General features: G+C 42.8%; 1 protein-coding gene across 1 annotated transcript in view; it reads right to left on the bottom strand.

Annotated features, from left to right (window-relative positions):
• Positions 1-22,076, bottom strand: part of gldc (glycine dehydrogenase (decarboxylating)) — a 171,967-nt gene that overhangs the window by 49,585 nt on the left and 100,306 nt on the right. The window contains exons 17-20 of the mRNA XM_041185541.1: positions 18,116-18,241; positions 9,694-9,843; positions 6,015-6,127; positions 1,716-1,857 (exon numbers count right to left, since the gene is read on the bottom strand). Of these exons, the coding sequence (XP_041041475.1) occupies positions 1,716-1,857; positions 6,015-6,127; positions 9,694-9,843; positions 18,116-18,241 (531 nt within the window). The remainder of the gene's footprint in view (positions 1-1,715; positions 1,858-6,014; positions 6,128-9,693; positions 9,844-18,115; positions 18,242-22,076) is intronic.

The following is a 22,076-nucleotide window of genomic DNA, read 5'->3' as shown; positions in this document are numbered from 1 at the left end:
AGCTACTACAAGAATACAGGTATCAGGATACAAATTCAATAGTACAAAGTGTGAAATCCAGCAATAACTGGACTATAAAATCTCAGGAAATTTATGGCACTCAGTTTACAGTGAATCTGTGGGTTCATAGTACAAACTGCATGTTTGAGTAAACCATTCCTTTGTGTTTACCAAGACTGAAGAAGAAAAACATTGGCTAGGAATTTCCTCGAAGCAGCTACCGCTCCACCATTAGAAAGGCAACAGAATCCTTATATAATATATGTAAACCGGGCTGCAGCCAGATTTCTGATGGGGTTACAATGGTGGATTGGGAGCAAATTAGAGGGGAAGATATGCTGGATACTGAGTCAAGCCTACAGCCCATCGGTCTGGCACTATATACTGGTGCTCTACATGGAACTTAAAACTGCCAGTCAGCCCATTATACCCGCTCTTCCCGTAAACCACACTGCCTAATAATAGACGAAGATTCAAGCAGAACTATAATATTAATCCACCTTCACATTCCCATTAAAATTCTCAAAGTTATGCTGGCTCAGATTAAAACTCTCAGGTGGGTTCATAAATGTCATATCTTTGAATTTCAAGAGACTGAATAACTTAAGATGCATATAGTGTATGACTTTGTAATGCACAAAGCATTACAAAGCTCCATCATACTGCTAACTATTTCCTGATAAGTGATCTTTTGGCTAACTGCAGGATAATTAAGGCTGGGCCCAGATTGCTCTGAATGCCAAGTACTTGTGTGGCCAACATTATTTTCTTCAATGTCTATGTCCACTCTTTTTTAAACAATCAAATGCATCTGGACACAATAAAAAGGAAATAATATTCTTAAACAAGCTTTTGGGTCCTGCCTGTCCAGGATAGTTTGACTGCTCTGAAGAAGATTCATAAGGACTCGAAACGTTAACTTTGTTTTTTCCTCTCGCCACAAATGCTGTCAGACCTGCTGAGTTTTTCCAGCTATTTTCTGTTTTTGTTTCAGATTTCCAGCGTCCGCAGTATTTTGCTTTTATCTTAGGATAGTTTGAAGCTTAGTTCAGTCCGAAGCTCACATCTCAGTCCGAAGTTCAGTTCTCAGTCCTACTTGGCAGGCACTATCAGCATCTCTGAGAGTTTTGAGTGAGTCACTCTAAGGGGCTGAGTGGATAAATACACTTTCCAGTGAAGTACTAAGCCATAAAGATTTGATTTCCAATCTATGCTGATACAGGTGGCCTCTTACTATTATATTCCAGCATCCGCAGTTTTTTTGTTTTTATTTTTGCCTCTTACTATTATTGCTCCCAATGTCTAGTCAAGATTCCTACTCCACATCACCACTGCTCTATCTGTGCTGGTGTGAACATTGGATTAATATAGAGTTGGGTTTGACTGTGATGGCCTTCGTGGTTCAATAGGCCACTGACACTAACTTTTAGACCAGCAACTTGAGGAAGGATTTGGAGGACGGTTGGTTTCCACTGAACTGTGCCCTAACAAAAAAATGGTACTTCATATAAGGAAAGAGGAAGTAAGCTGGGGCATTTGGTGGGGGTGGAGGTGGGGGAGTGAGAGGGAGCAAGCTGCCAATCGGCTTAAAATGAGAATCTGAGCATTGCAGACAAATAAAAAATAAACATGAGAAGCAGGCGCACACATTTCCTGTACTATGAGAAAACTGACAAAGAATTTATATGTGGTAAACATGCAGAACTGCACTATACCTTAATATAGGCCAGGGAAATCGGTAGAATCGCACTGGAGCCCCAAGGAGCAGCACTGATTGTGCCCAAAGGACGAGCGTCAGTATCAGACACTGGAGGGATCACTGGATGACTGGGTAAGTAGGGAGCAAGGTGCTTCTTCCTAAAAATACATTCAAGAAAAAAGAAGTTACGTGATGCTTGGTGTGATTGGCAAGTTTGATCCTTAGTTTCAGAAATGAGATAGCTCTTCAGAATAAGAGCTTCTAATTGTCACATTTTTAACATACTTCACTATAGATACTTAACTTTTTCTCAAAAATCTTACAAGAAAATAAAAGGTAGGGTGGAATTTTCAGCTCCCACTGCCCAGCAGGAATCACGCCAACTTTTCCGCCCGCCACCAGACTTAGCCTCCAGAATGGAAAATTCCACCCTTGCTTTTGAAAAAATTAGCACAATTATGTAATTCCCAGCAGCTGACTTCCCTTGTTGATGATTTCCTAGCGCAATAGGCCCCCTATTTTGAGGACGATCACTTCCAAGCCAAATTCTGCCGTGACTTAACATCCACAAATGGGCAGTTCCAGGAAAGCAAACAGAAGCGTGAACCTAGTCTCATTCATCTTAAACCTAAACCCAAGTTGCTGAGGCCCTGCAGCCACACTGTCTGAGACCAGCTCACTCAGCAAAGCAACGCCTCATTTTTGGATGACTCAACTTCATCAGCTGAGCTACTGGAATTTTGTTTCTGCAAAGTATCGATAAATTCAACAAAAAAAGCTAAAATAACTAACTTTATTCAAACATAATTTTAAAAGCGTTGTATGACTACTTTTGTATACAAGAAAAACTTATCATGGGATGTCTAGTTTGTCTATCCATTTGATTGCCCCTAAGACGCTGAGTGGGGAAATGAGATGCCTTCCACAATAGATCTGAGTGGGTGGGTTGATGTGATGTGTTCCATGGTCTGGGACCCATGACCACAATCACACTATGGCATCCTCCATCTTAGGGTACTGTTGATTGCAATGTCCGTGCCCCTTATGGATTCAGTTGACAGCTATCCACTGCCTTTGAAGGAGGTTGAAGCCAGGGACCTCTGCTGTTCCTCACTGACGAGGAGTTGGTCTTATAAGTTGCATGGGCCCACAAGCCTGTCCATCTGGATTGTGGGTTGATATCAGCTGCAAGAATGTTAGCTTCTGTTTTCCAGGGTAGCTGGCATGAATTCCAGGGCTTTCCGGTGGCTTTTTCAAATCTTCATGAATGGGAAGGTTGGTGCTGCCCATGATTTCTTTCATCTCATGCAACATGATGGCATAGTGGTGAATGGCAGGCAAGGCAACTTGGGACAGCACTGGGAGCCACCCAGGTGGAGTGGACTTAACCATCCCTGACATCGTCCACATGGTGACATTTAGTTGCACGTCCACAATCTTTTTACTTTTTTTCCATTACTGATGAGGGGAGACTGATAGGTAAGACCCAGGTATTTTGGCAGGGGGTGGGATCATGAGTTCTTTCCTGGTGGCGATATTGTGCAGGTGGAACATTAACACAACCGTCCTCTCTGGATTGGGATGAAGACACCAGGTCCTGAGGGAGCATTTCAGTAGGTGGTGAGAGTTCTACCCGAGTCCTGTAGCATAGATGTCTACATTATCAATGTTATGTCATTGACACGGATGAACTTCCAGGTGCAGGGCATGTCTGATGTTTAGATGATGTAAAAAGCCAGTGCAAACATTGAACTGCACACCCCCCAACCCCGACAGACCATTGTTAAGAGTCTGTGCTCGGCTGGTCTCATCACCAAGATAAACGTGGAACTTATAGTTGTTCATTAGGTTGTTGATAAGCAGAAGAGTATTGAGGCTTTGAAAACTTCAGTGGTTGGCCTTCAAGACAGAGTCAAATCTCGACGTCAAGCCTTTGAAGGTTGTGCCAGTGCGCCAGTCTTCAGCTGCTTCTGGAACCCTGTCTCAATGTTAGTAGTGAGTGTAAAGGTTTGGTCAGAGCAGCTTCTTCATTCCCTGAATCCACTGCTCATTTCGGAGGGCAGCTTCCAAAACTGGTTTTATCCAGTTTAGAGAGAGATTTGACCACTTTGGTTAAAGTGCAGTGCAAAACTGTAACTACCACATAGGGAAGACCTCCTTTGGAGACATTACTGTTGCAAGGACAGTAGAGTTGAGGCTGAGATTTTCACACTGCAGGTCTCATCTAATAATATAATATTTCTGGATCATTAGTAGTAGTCAATGGAGGCACTTTTCTATAATGCCGATGTGTGTTAAGTTTTTATTTTGTGCAGCATTAAGTTACCTACAGGCTGCATATAAGCTTCATTTTTAACCTAAACTGCCTGGTGGGAATGGAGCAGATGTAGGTTCCAATTTTCATTTCACATCTTGCACACTGGGCAGAATTTTACGCTCCCTCACCGGTGAGATTTGAGCGGGCTGGGTGGCGTAGAATTCCCTGGATGACCTTCTCAGGGCCCACCTGGGGTCTGCAATTTTATGGTGTGATGGGGGAGGCCTAGGCTGGCCCGCCCTGCCTTTCCCCAGCTGAGGCCCTTAAGTGGGCAACTGATGACATCTCATGGTGGATTAGATAGGAAGATACCAGCATGCTCATTGGTTTCACCCTTGCTGCTGGCTAAGGTCTCCATCGCACCAATCACTGCCAGTCCTGTCTTTCCATGCGAGGGAGCGTGTGCAGCGTGCCTATCCCCGGTCAGTTTGGTCCTGCTCCCTTCAGTTATGGGCCACCATGCCCTACAAGACAGGGGAATGTGCCAGGGAGTGTGATGCAATGTGTTTGGGTGATATGCCTGCCATGTTGGATAGCTGGCATTGTGTGCAAGCTCTGAGATGTGTGTGTGTCCATATTTGTGTGTATGGCTTGCAGCAATGAGCAATGCTAAGTGTGTGATGGTGAGGTGAGGCTATGAATGTGATGTCTGAGTTGTAGTTGATGGAGATTATTGATAAGTGAGGGGATATGGTAAATAGAGCAGCGTGCGAGGTTAGTGGTGCAGTTTCTAGGATCTGACATGTGAAGATGCAGTCACTGACCTTGATTACTCATGTGAGGTCATTAAACCTCTTGCGGCACTGTATCAAAGTCCTCAGGACTAAACACCCAGCATAGAGTGCAACGGCTACCTGCTCTTGCTGCCTTCTTCATATCTCCTGACCCCTGAAAGACTTCCAGCACACCTGCCACACCGGGTCCTCCAACGCTGCATCACAAAGCACAGCACCGAAACAGGCCATTCGGCCCAACCAGTCCATGCTGGGGTTTATGCTCCACTTGATCTCCTCCATTCTTTTCTCATCTAAATCTACCATCGTAACCCTTGATTCCCTTCTCCTTTGTATGCTTGTCTAATATCCCCTTTAATGCAACTGTACTCCCTGTGGTAGCGAGTTCCACATTTTTACCACTCTTTGGGTGAAGAAGTTTCAAAGAGAATGCGGGTGAATCGGAGAACCTTGGGGCACACACTCTGGCCTGTTATGCCATTTTTCAAGGTTCTTCCTGCTCTTTAACTCCTCTTCCACAACTTGCAACTCTTGCTACAACCAGAATGCACTTCATCAGAGGTGCAGGACGACTTTAATTTCTGCTAGCTTGCACCCCTGCTGGGGTATGCAGCCAGTCAACAGCGTGTTCAGCACTGGGCTACCTACCAGAAACATTACAAATTAGTAGGCAGCACAAAGTTTGCATGCTGCCTGCATCACTTCAAATGGGTGCAGTTTAATCCTGCATCACCTCCTCATGTCTGAATTCAGGAGCTGCCCAAATTAGCCCGCTTGCTTTTTGGTCTGCTCGCAATACCATTTACCAACAGTCGGTTAGCATGGCGACTGTAAGCCTAAACTTGGTGGACATGGTTTGGCTCCTCAGTTCAAAATAGTATTCAATGTACTGAATCAAGTTTAGAAGGTGTAACAGGCGGCAGCAAACTCCTGACCCAAATCTTCATTCAGTGAAGTGTTCAAGGGTTGTCCAAATGGCAGAATACATTTGTCTCATTTCTTCACCTAGGCCTTAGTACACAATATTTTGTGTTCTCCTCAATGGTATCAATAGAGAGAGAAAGCAGTCACAAGATCAAAAATGCCCTATTAAGTAGCATAGGGGAATATGTAGTTGTCATAAAACATCAAGAAGTATACATGTGATTGGTACAGCAGCATTTTTAAAAAGTCATGGTCATCTTTAACTTAAATCCCTTCATGCTCTAAAAAAGATCAGCATCTTGAGTCAGTACTGTAAGCAAATAAGACTATTTAAACCTACACTCCAATCGGTCCCATTCCAGGTCCTCCACCTCCATGAGGAATACAGAAAGTTTTATGCAGGTTTAAGTGAGACACGTCAGATCCATAGTCACCAGGACGACATAGGCCCACCTGAAAGATTACACCATTAGGGTAAAATGTACCATAATATTAGAACAGTCAACAACAATATCTTTATGGCGTGGAGCAGGAATGGAAAAAGGTAAAATTACCAGTGGATAAGTGACTCTTGACATACCAGCTCAGGTCTCAAGATTAATTTAGTGAGGGGTGTCCCATCCTTTGGGCAGTTGCTTAGTGAATATCTACTATACACTTTTTAACCAGGTGGAGCATCATCCTTGAAAGCCTGCGTCCACCGAGGTCCAGGAGGTACACTGACAGACCTGGAGGTATCTGGGCTCGCTACATTTCACCCCACCCCCACCCCACCTGTCCCACTTTATGGAGAAGCGCTTGGCCTCCAGTTGGCACCTTACCAGGAAACAGCACCTGAGATCGCAAACCCTGTGAAAATGAAATCATGGGCACAAACCAACATGATAATGGCGCTTCAACACATGAAGCCAACACTCAGTCCCACAGATTATTTTTAAACATTTTGCTGTTAAGCGGCGTACTTTAAGTAGGTTTAAGCATAATTTAAAAGTGCCATGGATACATGTAATTCCATCATCAATCTTCACTCTTCCATATTAGAAAGCTTCATCCAGCAACTAGCCTGGCATTGTATACCCCAGTTACACTGCATTAAGTGCTGCAATGGGCAACTGTAATTATGCTACTTGTTTAAAAAGCTGCTGAATTAGGAAAAGTAGAGCTTCACGTGGGTGTGCCCACGACTGTGCCAGGGTCTGTCTTCAGCAGTGTCTGACAGTCAATTGAATCTCGAATGGCAGAAAAGATCTGGCTAGTCCGTCTAGCCCTTCTGTATCATGAGCAATTTAAAAAGGCAGTGCAGAAAACTGCCCAAGTTTAAAACTACTCATGTGAAAGGTCTGCAGCATCAGATGTGCAAAAACCACTCTTTCAGTCTCTCTAAAGACACCAAGGGCTGGATTTTCAATTCTCAGTGAAGTTGCAAATTGGATCGCAAAAGGCTGAACTTCATGTTTTTTTGGCTAGAAAAAATTTCCTTTGCCTTCCCAACCCCATTTTCCTGTGGTCTTTTGGGTCGGGTTGGCATTGGGTGCAAAATGCACACGCACCTCTGCTAAGGCCGAGATCCCCATTGTAAGGGCCACGGGAAAATTGTATTTTCTCCCATACACTATTTTCCTGTGCTAGAGTGGTTTTGGAAGCCTTTAAAATATGAAAATTCTTGGGAGAGCTCGTGACCACTGGGGAAAGCCTGTTGAGGGGGAGTTAGGAACATTCTGAAGTGCAAGTGTAAAATGTTCTGACACCTTCAAATGTCACTTTTTGAAGCTGCATTGTAATATAGATGTTTTTAATGCAGTGATTCATGATAGGGATATGTCCTGCAAAGGTAAGTTGACCCTTACATTAAACAGCATTGTGTAATTGTTCTCATGCATTACAGTACTTTTCCAATTGTCAAAAGTGCCATAATGCATTAAAAAATGTTAAAAAAAAAAGTTCTCTCAACCTCTGTTATCATGTTTTATGCTGAGATTTAAATTGACTGACCACTCTGGCGATTAAAAATAACATGGCTTTTGAAAGTTGAAAAAAAATCTCTGCACCTACTGCCTGCCATTGATTGACAGGCACTTCCTTGAGATGGAAATGGGGCACTATTCTGTTTTGTCAGTTTCAGGCAATGTGGCTGGAAGCTTTTATGACAGCTGTGACTATTATGAATGCTTGTCTGGGGTTTAAAAGCTAAAATGGCTTCAGCTCAGCAGGAGGTCTACTGATCCAAGAATGACTGGAACTTTTAAGAGAGTGTAACAACAGAATATGCCTTTGATGTGGTTTCTTGTTTGTTACAAACCTAATAGGCACTTAAAGGGTTACATTTTTTGCACTGGACTGTTTTTTTCCAGTCTCAGTGAAAGCTGTGTTTGAATTGACGGTTTCATTAGATTTCTAGAGATTTAATTTTTTCCCAATGATTTTCAAATAATTCCCATTGCAATTGCATGAATCCTGAGGGCTGTACATAGAAGATATTGGGTGAGTGGCTATGGAGGACATGTGGCGATAGCAAGGGAGGTCTGAGGACACAGGGGACGGCATGGGGTTTGGAGGGCAGTTAGAGGCCATAGTGGTGGCATGGCAATCTGAGGTGGCATGGCGGTGAAAGGGTAAGGTTTAGGGACCCTTTAAATGATGTTGGGAACTGGGCCAATGTGTTGGAGAACTGAGGTGGGACTTCTAACTGGCACCCCTCACCCACTCCATCACGGCTTGCAAAATGCACCGCAAACCTGTCCCACGTGAAAAGAAAAAAAATTCCGGACAAAGTCACACATGGGTTTGGGTGTCCATTTTGGAAGGCGCAAAAGTGCACAAGTCGTGTTTTCCCGAGTCCACGTGAAAATCTGGACCTAAGCTGCTAATATCAGAGAAATCCACAGGCTTATGCTGGATCCTCAATGCTGGGATGATGCCAAATGTGCAGTTAACAAATGAAAATTAAATTGAAAAGTGCCAATTTGAAAAGTAAATGGTTTTATGATGACTAGCAGAAGGATAGAAAGAAACAGTAGTCCTCCTGATCCAACAGAAGAGCACTGGATGCCTATGGTGAAGCAGTGAAACTGAATGCCAATTTTCACTAATATTATTACAGACTGCACAATCTCAGGGAGGAAACATCGATGTGGACACTTCTCTAGCCTAGACTCAGCCACTGTTCTGGCAGAAATTGTGTATATCAGAACATTGTGTAAAGGGAAGAAGAAAATATATTGGAGGTAAATTTTCCACCTCTGAGATTCCAGCATTGGATATTGCAAGTCTCTAGCTTGGATTCTCCATGACACATGCCAGGAATGTGTACCATTTTGTGAAATGTCATTCTGCCGTGTTCCCTTTTCGGGGGAGATGGCAGCGTAGTGGTAAATTCACTGGGCTAGTAATCCAGAGGCCCAGGCTAATGCTCTGGGGGCATGACTTCAAATCTCACCATGGCAGCTGGCGGAATTTAAATTCAGTTCATAAAATCTGAAATTGAAAGCTCATCTCAGTAATGGAGACCATGAAACTATCACTAACATTTCCCTAATGCCCTTTAGGGAAGGAAATCTGCCACCCTTACCTGATCTGGCCCACACGTGACTCCAGATCCACAGCAATGTGGTTGACTCTAAACTGCCCTCTGAAATGGCCTTGCAAGCCACTCAGTTCAAGGGCAAATGGGGATGGGAAACAAATGCTGGCCTTCCCAGCGACTCCCACATTCCATAAAAGAATAAAGGGGAAAATAAAGGAATCCTGGCACAAAACATCTTTCTTTAATCTTCAATTTTCGCAATACCAACTTTGCATGAAAATAGCAATTTTACTTATGCTCTCATAGCCAAACTGTACATGAGTACTCAAAGTTTGTGAAAGAAAATGCCCTATTTAAGACACATAACACTATTTTTCTGGCGCCTCCAATGTACTAATGCCAAGTCAGCCAGCAATTTCCCAGGCATAGGTAGCTATAGCTAGTCAATGTACACCAGTCAAGTGCATGGCAGATGCTGTTAACTAAGATTTCTTACCTGTGCATTCATGTTTGCTCCATCCAGGTAAACTTGTCCTCCATTACTGTGGATTAGCTCACACACATCACTAATGTTCTCCTCAAACACTCCATAGGTGGACGGATAGGTGATCATTATGGCAGCCAAGTTATCTTTATACTTGTCAACCTTCAGTAAAAAGATTGTTAAACAAACGAAGCCCATTTCAACACTTTCCAAACTAAAAATATGCAGACATTTGAAATGTCAAGCTTCACTTGTTCGCCTACATTTAACTCTAGTAAATATATTTAACCAAATTGTGCAAATACAAGATTTTTTTTACAAAGTAACGCAAAGGATCTTCGTGTAACAAAATCTTCTCACCAAGACAGTGGGTGGCGAACCCAAACATTACAATTATATAGCACCTTCAACATAGTAAAATGTCCCAAGATGTTTCGCAGCAGCATCAATCAGACAAATGTAGGAGGCGTGACCAAAAGCTGGTCGAAAAGTTAAGTTTTAAGAAGCAACTTAAAGGAGGAAAGAAAGGTAAAGAGATGGGGAGGTGGAGGGAATTCCAGGGAAGAGACAGCCACCAATGGTGGAGCATAGCAAGTTGGGGTTATGCAAGAGACCAGAATTGGAGAAGTGCGAGCTCTGGAGGACTGTAGGAGGATGTAGAGAACAGGAGAGACATGACCATGGAGGGATTTGAACATCTGGAGAACCAAAGTTTAGGCTGTAATCTCCCCCTCGTTCCATGTACATCTGACACACAAAGAGACATGAAACTGATTTTTAGACAGAGGCTTAAAATTGCTATGCCAACACTGAAGCGGATCTGATCCCTCGGCATGATGTCGGTTTGTCTGCCCAGCTACATGGTCCTAGCTGACCACAATGAGAATTTTATAACTGAGGTGTTGCTGCACTGAGAGCAAATGTAGGTCAGCAAGCACAGGGGTGATAGGAGAATAAGACAGTGCAAAGTAGGACATGGGCAGCATAATTTGGATGAGTTCGATTTATGGAGGTTGATTGATGAGGTGGGGGGCAGTAAGGAAAGCACTGGAATAGCTGAATGAAGAGGCTAGGACAAGGGTTTCAGCAGCAGACACAGCAGAGCAGGGTGATGTTAAGGTGGTGAAAGTGGGCGGTCCTGGTAATGGAGAGGATATGGGACTGAATGTTCAGCTCAAGACCAAATAGGACAGTGAGGTTGGCAATAGTCTGGTTTAGACTCAGACCAGGATAGATCCTTACAGGAATCCTAAGGTAGCAGAACACAAAGGCAAATAGAAGCCATTACAGGGGATTCTCTGGCTACGAGAGAATAGATGGAGTGGAACTGGGTGAGGGCAGTCCAAACTAACTGGACAACAGAGTAGAAGTATAGGATGAGGATCATAGGGTCAACTTGTTAAAGGCTGCAGGCCAGGATAACTCATCATGGTCACCGTCACATCGGCTATCATTTGTGACTTCGATGAACTTTTACAGTGTTCTAGCAAAGGGCAGAAACGTGACTGGGGATGTTCAAACATGGAGGCCTGAACTTTAGTATTGGCAGAAGGGCTCCATGCCTTAGCATAAATGGCATGGAGCCCCAATTCTGAAAGTCCCCTCCCTAAACCCAGTACCCATTGGGGGTGGGAGAGTTGAGGGAAAGGGGAGGGTTGCCCTTTACATATCCGTGGTTCACGGAGGCAGCCGCACACATAAAAGTGCAGCTGCCTTCAAATAGGTCCAATATTCATCACTGGGATTTCCAAAACATGACTCATGGGCTTTAGACATTTGAGATATCCTTTTGGAGAAGCATGGCACTCCTTTGGGAGCGGTCAGGTTCCCTATAGGAAAGGCCAGGTGTCCCTTTGGAAATGTTAAGAGAAGACATGAAGTGCATAAAAAAATGTATAAGTTCCTGAAACTGTCAAGCTGTCAAGTCATTTAAATCCCCATGCCCTTTAAATAAAAAGCCGTGCAGCCCACGGTTGAAAAAAAAGTGTTCACTATTTTACCGTTTGTTGATGTATGCCTGAGGGGTATTGTTATAGGGTTAATCATTTGGTAGTACAGATCTTGAGCATCGCCAAAAAAAAGACACATGTCAAAGCTTTTCACCTTGTACTCATCAGGACATTTGCAAGAATATCAAATGTAAAGGGAACAACAATTTATTCTTCGTGAGAAGAGAGTGCTGATTGGTTGGCAAGTGGACTCTGATTGGTAGAGGTGTTGCCATAGAGAATGCACCAGTTAACTGATAACTGATAGTTAACTTTCAAGGTTTGTTTAAATTCAAACCAGGCAGGTTGACTCTGATCAGTAAAGGAATTGCCCTGGGGAATGAATCAAAGAGTCGCTGTCGCCTATTCTGTTCGGTTGAAATAGGCACAATGTGTAGTACTCTCTTCTCACAAAGTATAAATTGTTGTTCCCTTTACATCTGGTATCCTTCCAAATGTCCTGATGAGTGCAAGATGAAAAGCTTTGACATGGGTCTTTTTTTCAGCAATATTACAGGTTTAGTACTGCCTGCTTGCTTCCATGACCTATCATTATCACAGTGGGGGGCCTGTAAGTTCACAGTTTGATTGGCAGCTCCGAGTGGTTATAAAGAGATTAGCTGTCTTCGATGAATACAAATGTTTGCTTTTATAAGGGTTTAAGTACTTGAAGGGATTTAAATGCTATTAATCAGTGCTTTTCTAAATACAGTGAAGCCAACTTTATTTTATTTCATCTCACCATGGCTCGAGGTCTGCGCATGGTGGATACTGTGTGAGTTGGCATGGAATGCATAAGGGAAAAGGGTGCCAGGGCATGGGTTGGCACTAAGTTGGTATAAGGGTTACAAAGGGCCATGGGGTAGAGTGGGGAGCATGGGGTGCCATGCTGGATATGTGGGGCCATGGGGATAAGGGGGCATAGGTTGGCATGGAGGGTATGAGGGGTTATGGGGTGGTTGGGGGACATGAGGTGGCATGGGAAATGTTTGGGGGTGAGGGGTAAGGGCTGTTTTTGGTTTTACACCTTTTGTGGCAACTGGAACGATGTTGCAGAGCACCAAGGCGGGCCTTTTAACCAGCCTGCCTTGGCACCCAGCAGCCCTTGTGGCTGCCTCTGAACTCTATCCGGGATCAGTGCCCCTGCTCCCTTGGGAGAAAATCTGAAGACTCGGGGCACTTTCTCCTACTGGGTTTGCAGAGCCGGGAATTTTCTGAGTTCGGAATCTCCCCACCACTGGATGTGTAACAAAATCACGGGCTAGTACCAGAAAATAATGAGAAGTGTTGGACTGTTGCTTACAACTCAACTAGTTCACTGATGTTAAGACTAGAGAATCATTTCACCCCTACCTGCCCTGGCCTACATGTGAGATTACTCCACACAGCGTGGCAGCGTGGTTGGCTATTAATGCCTTTTGAGGTGGCCTAGCAAATCACTCAGCTGTACAAACAATCACTTCAAGAAGTTTCAGCACCATCTTCTCACAGCGAGGCAAAATGGTCAATAAATGTAGCTTGGTACTTTGGTACCAACGTACTTTGGTTGAAAATGAATCTGGAACTCTGTTTTTTCAGCCAACTGAACTCCCGAACCCAGGGTAACATTTAACATGCTATTCTTCCATCAACGGAGAGCCCTCTACCCCCAATACATCCCAGCACTGGAAATGTTATCACGTCAGTTTGGCACCGGCAGCATTTTGGTATTGCTAGTTTACAGTACAGGGGTTAAGAAATATAAATCTGCTGCACCCACATAGAATGGGACTCGGGATAATAGGAATATCGGACACAGGACCAGGAGTAGGCCACTCAGCCCTTCTGACCTGCTCCACCATTCAATAAGATTATGGCTGATCTGGTTGTCATCTCAGCTCCACCTTCCTGTCTGGCCCGACCCCCCACGCCACCCAATAGCACTTGACTCCCTTGTCTATCAAAAAATCTATCTACCTCAGCCTTGAATAAATTTAACGGGCCTGCTTCCATTGCTTTCTGGGGAAGAGAGTTCCAGAAGCTAACAACCCTCTGAGAGAAAAAAATTCTCCTCATCTGTGGTGCAGCATTTCTGTCCAGGCAATTAGCAAAAACGAACGATTGGTTAAGTTAGAAGATGTTAATTTATGAATAAGTACCATACATGCACATCAGGTCAATATTTATGATGGAAAATCTACCCAGAAGAGGATGCCATGCTGGCAGCATCTGAACATAGATTTTAAACTGAAGACTTAGTCCTGAATCTTCACCATGATGGAGAGCCTTTCCAAAAATTGCCCAAGGGGCCGAAAATCTTAAGTCCCGTCCCCGATCACAGCACTTCCTATTTTCGCAGAAGTGGAAACGGGGGCAAGAAAGAGAAATGAAAAAAACTTAAACTCAAAAGAAGAAAACAAAATGTGAAAACTTGAATTAGGAGTTTCAAGGAGCAAGAAAAAGGAAAAACTTGAATTACAAAGAGAGAAAGAATTGAGGAAATCTGAACTTGAGGGAGAAAGGCTTAGATTACACAGGGGCTGGCAGTAAAACTTAACAATGACTCAGATTTAGCTCTTGATTTTGATTTGGCAAGGAATATTTGCATAGTGCCTAAATTAATTTAGGAGGGAGTTGAAGTGTATTTTATGTCATTTGAGAAAATTGCTACAAAACTTCAATGGCCGAGAGAAAGTTGGACAATTTTATTGCTGAGTGTGTTCGTGAAGCACAACTCAACACTTTCCCTCTTGTAGTGTCTTCAGCTGCGCGCACAGCCTTTTTAGCTAACACTTTTCAGTGCCAAAGCTGGTGAAACATTTAAGAAAGCACTCCAAGTTGGAATCTGTGCCAAATGTTTGTTCTTTTCTGTTGATAGGATAGCTCACCATCCATATATTGCTTTCCTTGCTAACTTGGCCAAGACCAACAAGATGACCAGCAGACCATCCAACTGCCAATTGGGAAATCCAACACTTTCATTGTAAAACAGCCAAAGAAATATGAAACAAATATACTTTTCCAATAAAATAGCAGTGCAGTTCCAAGTTTTATGGATCTTCATTCATGGCTGTTCTTCCAATTATAGATTGATTTTCCATATAGGAATACTCCCTTGTTTTTATCAGGGAGGATAGATTGACATTTGACAGTTCTTCAAAATGAACTGGTAAAAAGAGATTTACTAATGTTACAAATTTGTAAACCATTTTTTTCCCTAAAACAATAAAAATGCAGCACGTTTAATACCACATTTAAAAAGACAGAATGCTGCACCAGCACCCACTGCGCACTATGAAAAATACTGCATTTTTTTTACTTCCAAGATAATCATGGAACAATTACAAACTATCTTGTTTGTGTAGGCACCTCCTCAGCAAGCACATCTTTAAACTATGAAAAACACTGCACTTTTTTTACTTCCAAGATAATCATGAAACAATTACAAACTATCTTGTTTGTGTAGGCACCTCCTCAGCAAGCACATCTTTAAACAGACAACTGGACACAAACACATGAATGTCAGAATGTAGGGGGGGATATAAGTGGGAGGCTGGCAGTACTGTGCAATTTTCCCAGTACATGAAATACACCCAGTCAGTCATGGTGACACAGGAGGTGGCGCAGGATGCAAACAGATATGTAAGTCAGTTTGGATGAGTGTAAAGGGACAACTAGTGTGTAGGTGTAAAGTGAAAAGTAGCAATGATGGACACAGTGGGACACACACACACACAAACACACACACACACACACACACTTTTCTGTCAGAGCCTTATGACTTGCAGCCTTGAGGATGTTTAGAGTTTGATGCACTTTTACAAGTTCAGCAATGTTAAACTCCCACAGGTGGCCTGTAAAAGTGCATCAACCTCTAAACATCCTCAAGGCTGCAAGTCATAAGGCCCTGACAGAAAACAGTACTGGCAGTAGCCATGAACCTTTGCCATTGGTATTATTTCAGCTCTAGATTCAGGCCTAAACTATCCCTTGAGGTGATGTTCCTAACCTCCTCAAGTGTGTGTGCACTGCTTCATTAATATCACAGAGTTGCCCCTGCAATTTAAAAACTGGAATGTTAAAGAACTGCTTCAAGAAGCAGTTTTCCAATTGATGGACATCACTCCTGCAACTGTAGAAACCCCCACAATTCTATTAACAGCAGCTGAATTTGCTCTAATTTGTGCTGTCTAGCAGTTCACTGGAGTCTGTACCTGCCCGAAGGTTAAGTTTGTCAACAGCCAATTACTTGGGTCATCTCAGTCTCTGACAATGCTTCCAGCAGAGATGGCAGTGCAGGTTATTTATGTGGGGTGACTGCCTCTGGAAAGTAGTCATGTCCCCATATTTATATTTGTAACCTGCTACTAACTTTAGAGATATGGTTGGTAGCAAACTTTAATTAAAAATAAGTTGTTATGTAAGAAGCACTGAAGTGAAATTCTATCTGTGTTTATTTTTTAAATAACATGTAATATAAATCTAGGTACACTAGTTTGTGCAATGCCATGAGGTCAGTCGCCTGGTCCTTATTAAAGGAGCACAATTAGTATTTTACTGTATTCAGTAGACAGCAATATCATGGCTCAACCCATATTGAATTTATTGCTTGACCTTTCGAGCACTCTTTAGGAGGGCCAGATAACTTGCTCACAAAATATCACGTACTGACATTTCTATAACACCAGTTTGGTGTTACCCATTGGCCAGAAAGTCTGCCTGTGTCCACTTCAACCTTCGCAGGTTCTAGGCAGCTTGGGCTGTAAAGCTTGCACTTCATGAATCGGACTTCCTATTTTTTGTAAAACGCACCTCCACCAGCGTCCACCTCATCAGCACACTTACCTTTCATGGTTACCTCTGGTGGGAAGAATTCCCATTGGCAGCAACCTTGAAGTGTAAATAGCTCAACACTAGTGTCCTTGGATGACATTAATGCACATATCACAGTCCAAATATTTTGATCCAGGCTACAAGCTCTCAGCAATGTGCTGGCCTGTACACTTTCCCACACCCACAACCAACACCCACTCCCCCGCCCACCTCCGCAACACAAGAGTTGGCCAAAACAAAAACAAAAATACCTGGAAAAACTCAGCAGGTCTGACAGCATCTGCGGAGAGGAACACAGTTAACATTTCGAGTCTGTATGACTCTTCAACAGAACTAAGGAAAAATAGAAAAAAGAGATGAAATATAAGCTGGTTTAAGGGGGGGTGGGACAAATAGAGCTGGATAGAGGGCCAGTGATAGGTGGAGATAACTAAAAGATGTTATAGACAAAAGGACAAACAGGTGTTGAAGGTGGTGATACTAAAGAATATGATAATAAAGGTACAGATAGCCCTAGTGGAGGTGGGGTGGGAGGAAGGGATCGAAACAGGCTAAAAGGCAAAGATAAAACAATGGACGGAAATACATTTAAAAATAATGGAAATAGGTGGGAAAAGAAAAATCTATATAAATTATTGGAAAAGGGGGTGGGGATGGAGGAGAGAGTTCATGATCTAAAATTGTTGAACTCAATATTCAGTCCGAAACGCTGTAAAGTGCCTAGTCGGAAGATGAAAGTGCTGTTCCTCCAGTTTGCGTTGAGTTTCACTGGAACAATGCAGCAGGCTAAGGACGGACATGTAGGCATGAGAGCAGGGTGGAGTGTTGAAATGGCAAGCGACAGGGAGGTCTGGGTCATGCTTGCGGACAGACTGAAGCTCTTATATTTCACCTCTTTTCTATTTTTCCTTAGTTTTGTTGAAGAGTCATATGGACTTGAAATGTTAACTGTGTTCCTCTCCGCAGATGATGTCAGACTTGCTGAGTTTTTCCAGGTATTTTTGTTTTTGTTTTGGATTTCCAGCATCTGCAGTTTTTTGCTTTTACAAGAGTTGGCCAACTTGGCACACACGTTCCATTATTGCTGAATCTCCTTAGATATAACTGGGCAGAATCAGCAGCACAGGAACTGCTGCAAAGTTGAACCATTTCCATCAGATGAGGCTACTTAATAGAAAGATGGTGACCAGTGCAATTTCTTTTACCCCTCGCCTCACATTTGCCTTATGGAGAGTTTGTGAGGAGTGAAGAAACAAACATCACCGTGGAAGTACCATCAGCAACCCAGCAGCGGTTCAAGAAGGCGGCCCACTACCACCTCTGCCTCAGGGCAAGGAGGGAGAGAAAGGAAGGCCAGCCCTGCCAGAGTTGAAAGAGAGTGAGAAAATGGCCCTCAAAAGTACAAATGGACAGGCAGCAACGTGGTGAAGTGGACCTCATCAGACATCAAATGCAGAACAGAACACTTGTCAAATGCAGCAAACACTGGGAACATCAAGATTGAAAAATATATTTAAAATACTGTTAGAATGGACTATTTTTGTGCTGTAGAATAATGGTACTAATGTTATTTGCCATGTTCAGGTTTTATCAAGCTAATTTTGTGGGTGTAGTATTTTTGGAAAACTACATACCAGCGCTTTTAAATGTGCAACATCTATACTTCCATTCTTGTCCACTTCGACCGGCTGGATTTTCATCCCTGCCATTTGTGCACTGGCTGGATTTGTGCCATGAGCTGACCTGGGGATAAGGCAGACCTGGACAGAAGAAGAAACAAGCAGTCAAAATGTTAATTATATACTTGAAACGTTAGTCTCCGATTTGGGACATAGCTTTATAACTTTATAAACAGGATCCTTGCTATAGTGTCAACAGGCTGGTGCGTGTGAAGGTCAGGTGTCACTGGTTCATATTGCAAGAATCAATGTTAAAAAAGCAACAACAACTCCAGAGGCATCAGAAGAAACATTAGGCGAGCTGTTTTACACATTCAAATTTGAAGGTCTCAGCATAATTTAACTCTACGCCACAGGTTAGCAGGAAGGCCTCGGATGGAATCTTGTGCCCTCTAATTTATCTTGTTATAGTGGTGACCTGAGTCACTGTTTGGGAATTATTCCGATATCATGTTCTTCTCTATGGTTCAACATTATGTACTTCGATTGCTATAAAAGGAGCTTAAAAAGATAACATCCAGGAGAGTCCCTTTATCAAAAGGATAATTATGTTTCTTCATTTCTGGATTGCATTTTTATTTCCTGAATATTTTTTTCAATTCTTTTCTTAAGGAAAAAGGAAAAGGGTAGAAAGTATCATCTTCGATACAGTGGCCAGAATTTTCCAGCCACCCACCCCCCCCCAAATCTCCGTTCACATCAGCAGGACTGGAAAAGGGGGCTGGAAAATTCCGGCCAGTATATTTTTTAAACTGTTTTATTGTGCATTAAAGCTGAAGGCTGATTTGCGGCCTAGACGATATTTAGGTTTGTTTACTTACCTGCTTTGCAAAGCTACCTAACTGCACAGTGAGCAGGCTGCATGCAGGGCCACCTCATTTGCACAATTATTCATAACTCTCCGCACACAGGTTTGCCAACTTTAATTGGGAGGACGTGGGAGAGGAGAAGGGGAAAGAACCTCAAAAATCACATTTCATCTGAAATTGAAAGGGTTGCAAACATTTAAAGGCAGGAGGCTATGCAGGTGGCAACAGTTCTTCGAGCCTTTAGGCAAGCTCACTTATCAATACGTTGGCAGAGGCTGTAAAAGCTACAAGGCAGAGGGGAAAGACAAAAATACAATGAAAGGAAACCCAACGTGGAAACAGGAAACAGAACCTGCAAGCAAACGCCTGTGTCTTGCAGTTATAGTTCCATGTCTAGCAAATTCCAGCTGGGTTGCCGTGCTCAGCACCCGAGAGGTGACAATGCATCTTACTCCACACTACCTCCAGGGCCTGGGATCAAACACAGGGGGCAGACTTTCAGGAGTCAGGCATGTTAAGACTATCCAATGGATATCCCACGCCGAAAACACATGCAGTCAATTTGTTGCAGCATCAACTCCTTGCACAAACTTAACAGGTCCTTCACATCATCTCACACATATCCATCCCACAGCATGACACACGTTGAAAATATAATGCCTTGCCACATGCATCTTTCAAGGGCATCGCACCTCAGACTATTGTAACGTGGTGAGCAGCATGGTGAGCTACTGATGCTCCACTGAGGTGCTTATCTACATGTGGCAGTGACAAAAAAGGAACAGGGAAAGAAAAAGGGTAAAGAATGAAAGCAGAATGAAAATCTAAAATGTCTCCATTTTAGAAACCCAGAAATCTGCACTTATTTCAGGAAATCTATTCAGATGCCAGGAAGTGAAGTATAAAACAAGGCAGGTTTTCACTTGTTTCTAGAACAATGAGGGTAGAAACACTCAACAGCATAATATAAAAACCAGGGAACTTATTGAAGAAGAGGCACAAAAATAAGCAGAGGTAAGGAGCAAATTCTCGTGCAATTGGGTGTTTCTGTTAATGCTGAACCAAATCAACAAATTTGTTACTAGGAGAATCAAGTCAATGTTAAAAGCTAAAAAAAAAACTAAAATATAAAAAATCAAGTTGCTCCAAATTAAGTTTCCACATTTGTTATTGCATGTAGTTATAATTTTAATCCCTTGCCAATGCCTTCTGTCTATTCATAGATGTACAAATGCTAGCAGGCGCTCCAGTGCATGTGCTTGTTTATTCAGTTACTCTGCTCTCAAGTACAGTGCTTAGTCAACAATGCCCCTCAAAGCCACCAGGGGGAAGCATGCCTTTAACAAGAACTGATTCTGGATGAAATGTTTGCATTTTCCAACAAACCTCCAAACAGAAAAGTGTCAAAGGAATCTGGAATGGACTTGGTGAGATCGATGTGATTCAATAATATCAATTAACTTTCGTCAAGACTAGATTTTATTGAAAGATTTTGCTAAATCTTCAATATTAAGGCAGTTTCTTCACTATGGAGGCAGGAGGGGTTAATTTTTGTAGGGCTCTCCTGCTTGTCCACGCTAACACCACAGAAACATAGGGGGAAAAAATGAAGTAAAGGGCTCAAACATTAGTTCTCACTGAGGAGGAATGAACAGGAAATGAACAAAGGCCTGATATGACAGCAAACCATATATGTGATACCATGCAAATAATTCAAGGCAGGTAGGTTTTAAGGAGCATCTTAAGGAACAAAGAGAGTGGGGATTACAAAGCTTAAGGTCAAGGCAGCTGAAAGCATGGCCTCCAATGGTGCAGCAAGCTTTGTTTTAAATACTACTCCTCAAATCACCCCAACGGATGCAGTGTTAAAACATTTTAGAGACCAATACACAGGGCAGTGCATTTACCCCATTATCGTTCATGCTACCTATCTCTTACGATTATTCTGATAGCTTTTTTCGGTAGCCTATCTCCCTCATAGAATGTGTCGTAAGGCTTCGCTGCTCTGCTTTCATGTCTGACTGCTAACCTAGAGAAAAAAACAAAAAAACTGTGGATGCTGGAAATCCAGAACTGTTGAAGTTCTGTTGAAGGGTCATGAGGACTTGAAACATCAAATCTTTTCTTCTCTGTCGATGCTGCCAGACCTGCTGAGTTTTTCCAGGTAATTCTGTTTTTGTTTTGGCTAACCTAGAGAAATCTATTCTAAACTACTTCTGCTACTTTATTTACACAGGTTTCAGGCTGTGGAAGGGGGTGGGGAGGATTCTAGCCCAGGTGACATTCCTGATCCACTCTTAATCCTTTTCCTGGTACACTCTAAACCTCGCTGTCATCTTTCATCTTAAGTAGATCTCTCACATCTTTTTGCATTGTTCAAGTTATCTCCTGTGAGCTCAGCTTTGTCTTTTTGGCCAAACACTTTCACATTCTACAACTCCTCTCTTCAATGCTCAAGCCTGCTGAAGTCTTGAATAAGCCTCAAATTTGGGTTTAGAAACAATTCAAACATCTCAGAATCCTGGACAGAAGGCAATGAACAACAAGGAAAACAATAATTCAAGGGTTCCCATCCACTTCCGCCTCACCCACCCCTTGTTCATCAATTGCAGTGACTCAATGTTAGGATTCTTTGAGCACAGCAAAAAAAAAATGCCAAAGTGGCAATGGTTTGTGTATGAACACCTGCAGGCTTTTCAACTATTGAGTCATCACAGCCAAGCTAGATTCCGTCCTCGCCCTGTGTCCACATTTTCGAATTGGATATCGATCAGGGCTGGGAACCCGAGTGAGTTTCTGGGCATTCTAGGTGATAGCAGCAGTCCAATTGTCGCAACTTCAACGTTGCTTCGACAAATATCAGCCAATGGCACGAAGGTTCCTGGGTCAACGTTTGCTTTGTTTTACATGGCAACACTTCAAAGCATGATTACTCCTGCTCAAAATTTTCCATTTGTGATAACTGATCCAACTGCTTTACTTTTGCAGCTCCTCTTATGCCACTTTCTGAATCCATGTGCATGTTTTAATATCTTTTTTTATCTATTGGAATTTAGAAGAGTAAGGGGCAACTTGATTGAAACATATAATATCCTGACGGGTCTTCA

Source organism: Carcharodon carcharias, chromosome 4 (genome assembly GCF_017639515.1).
Source record: "Carcharodon carcharias isolate sCarCar2 chromosome 4, sCarCar2.pri, whole genome shotgun sequence".
NCBI lineage: Eukaryota > Metazoa > Chordata > Chondrichthyes > Lamniformes > Lamnidae > Carcharodon > Carcharodon carcharias.
The sequence above is the reverse complement of the archived record's forward strand: the minus strand, read 5'-3'. Positions and strand labels throughout refer to the sequence as shown.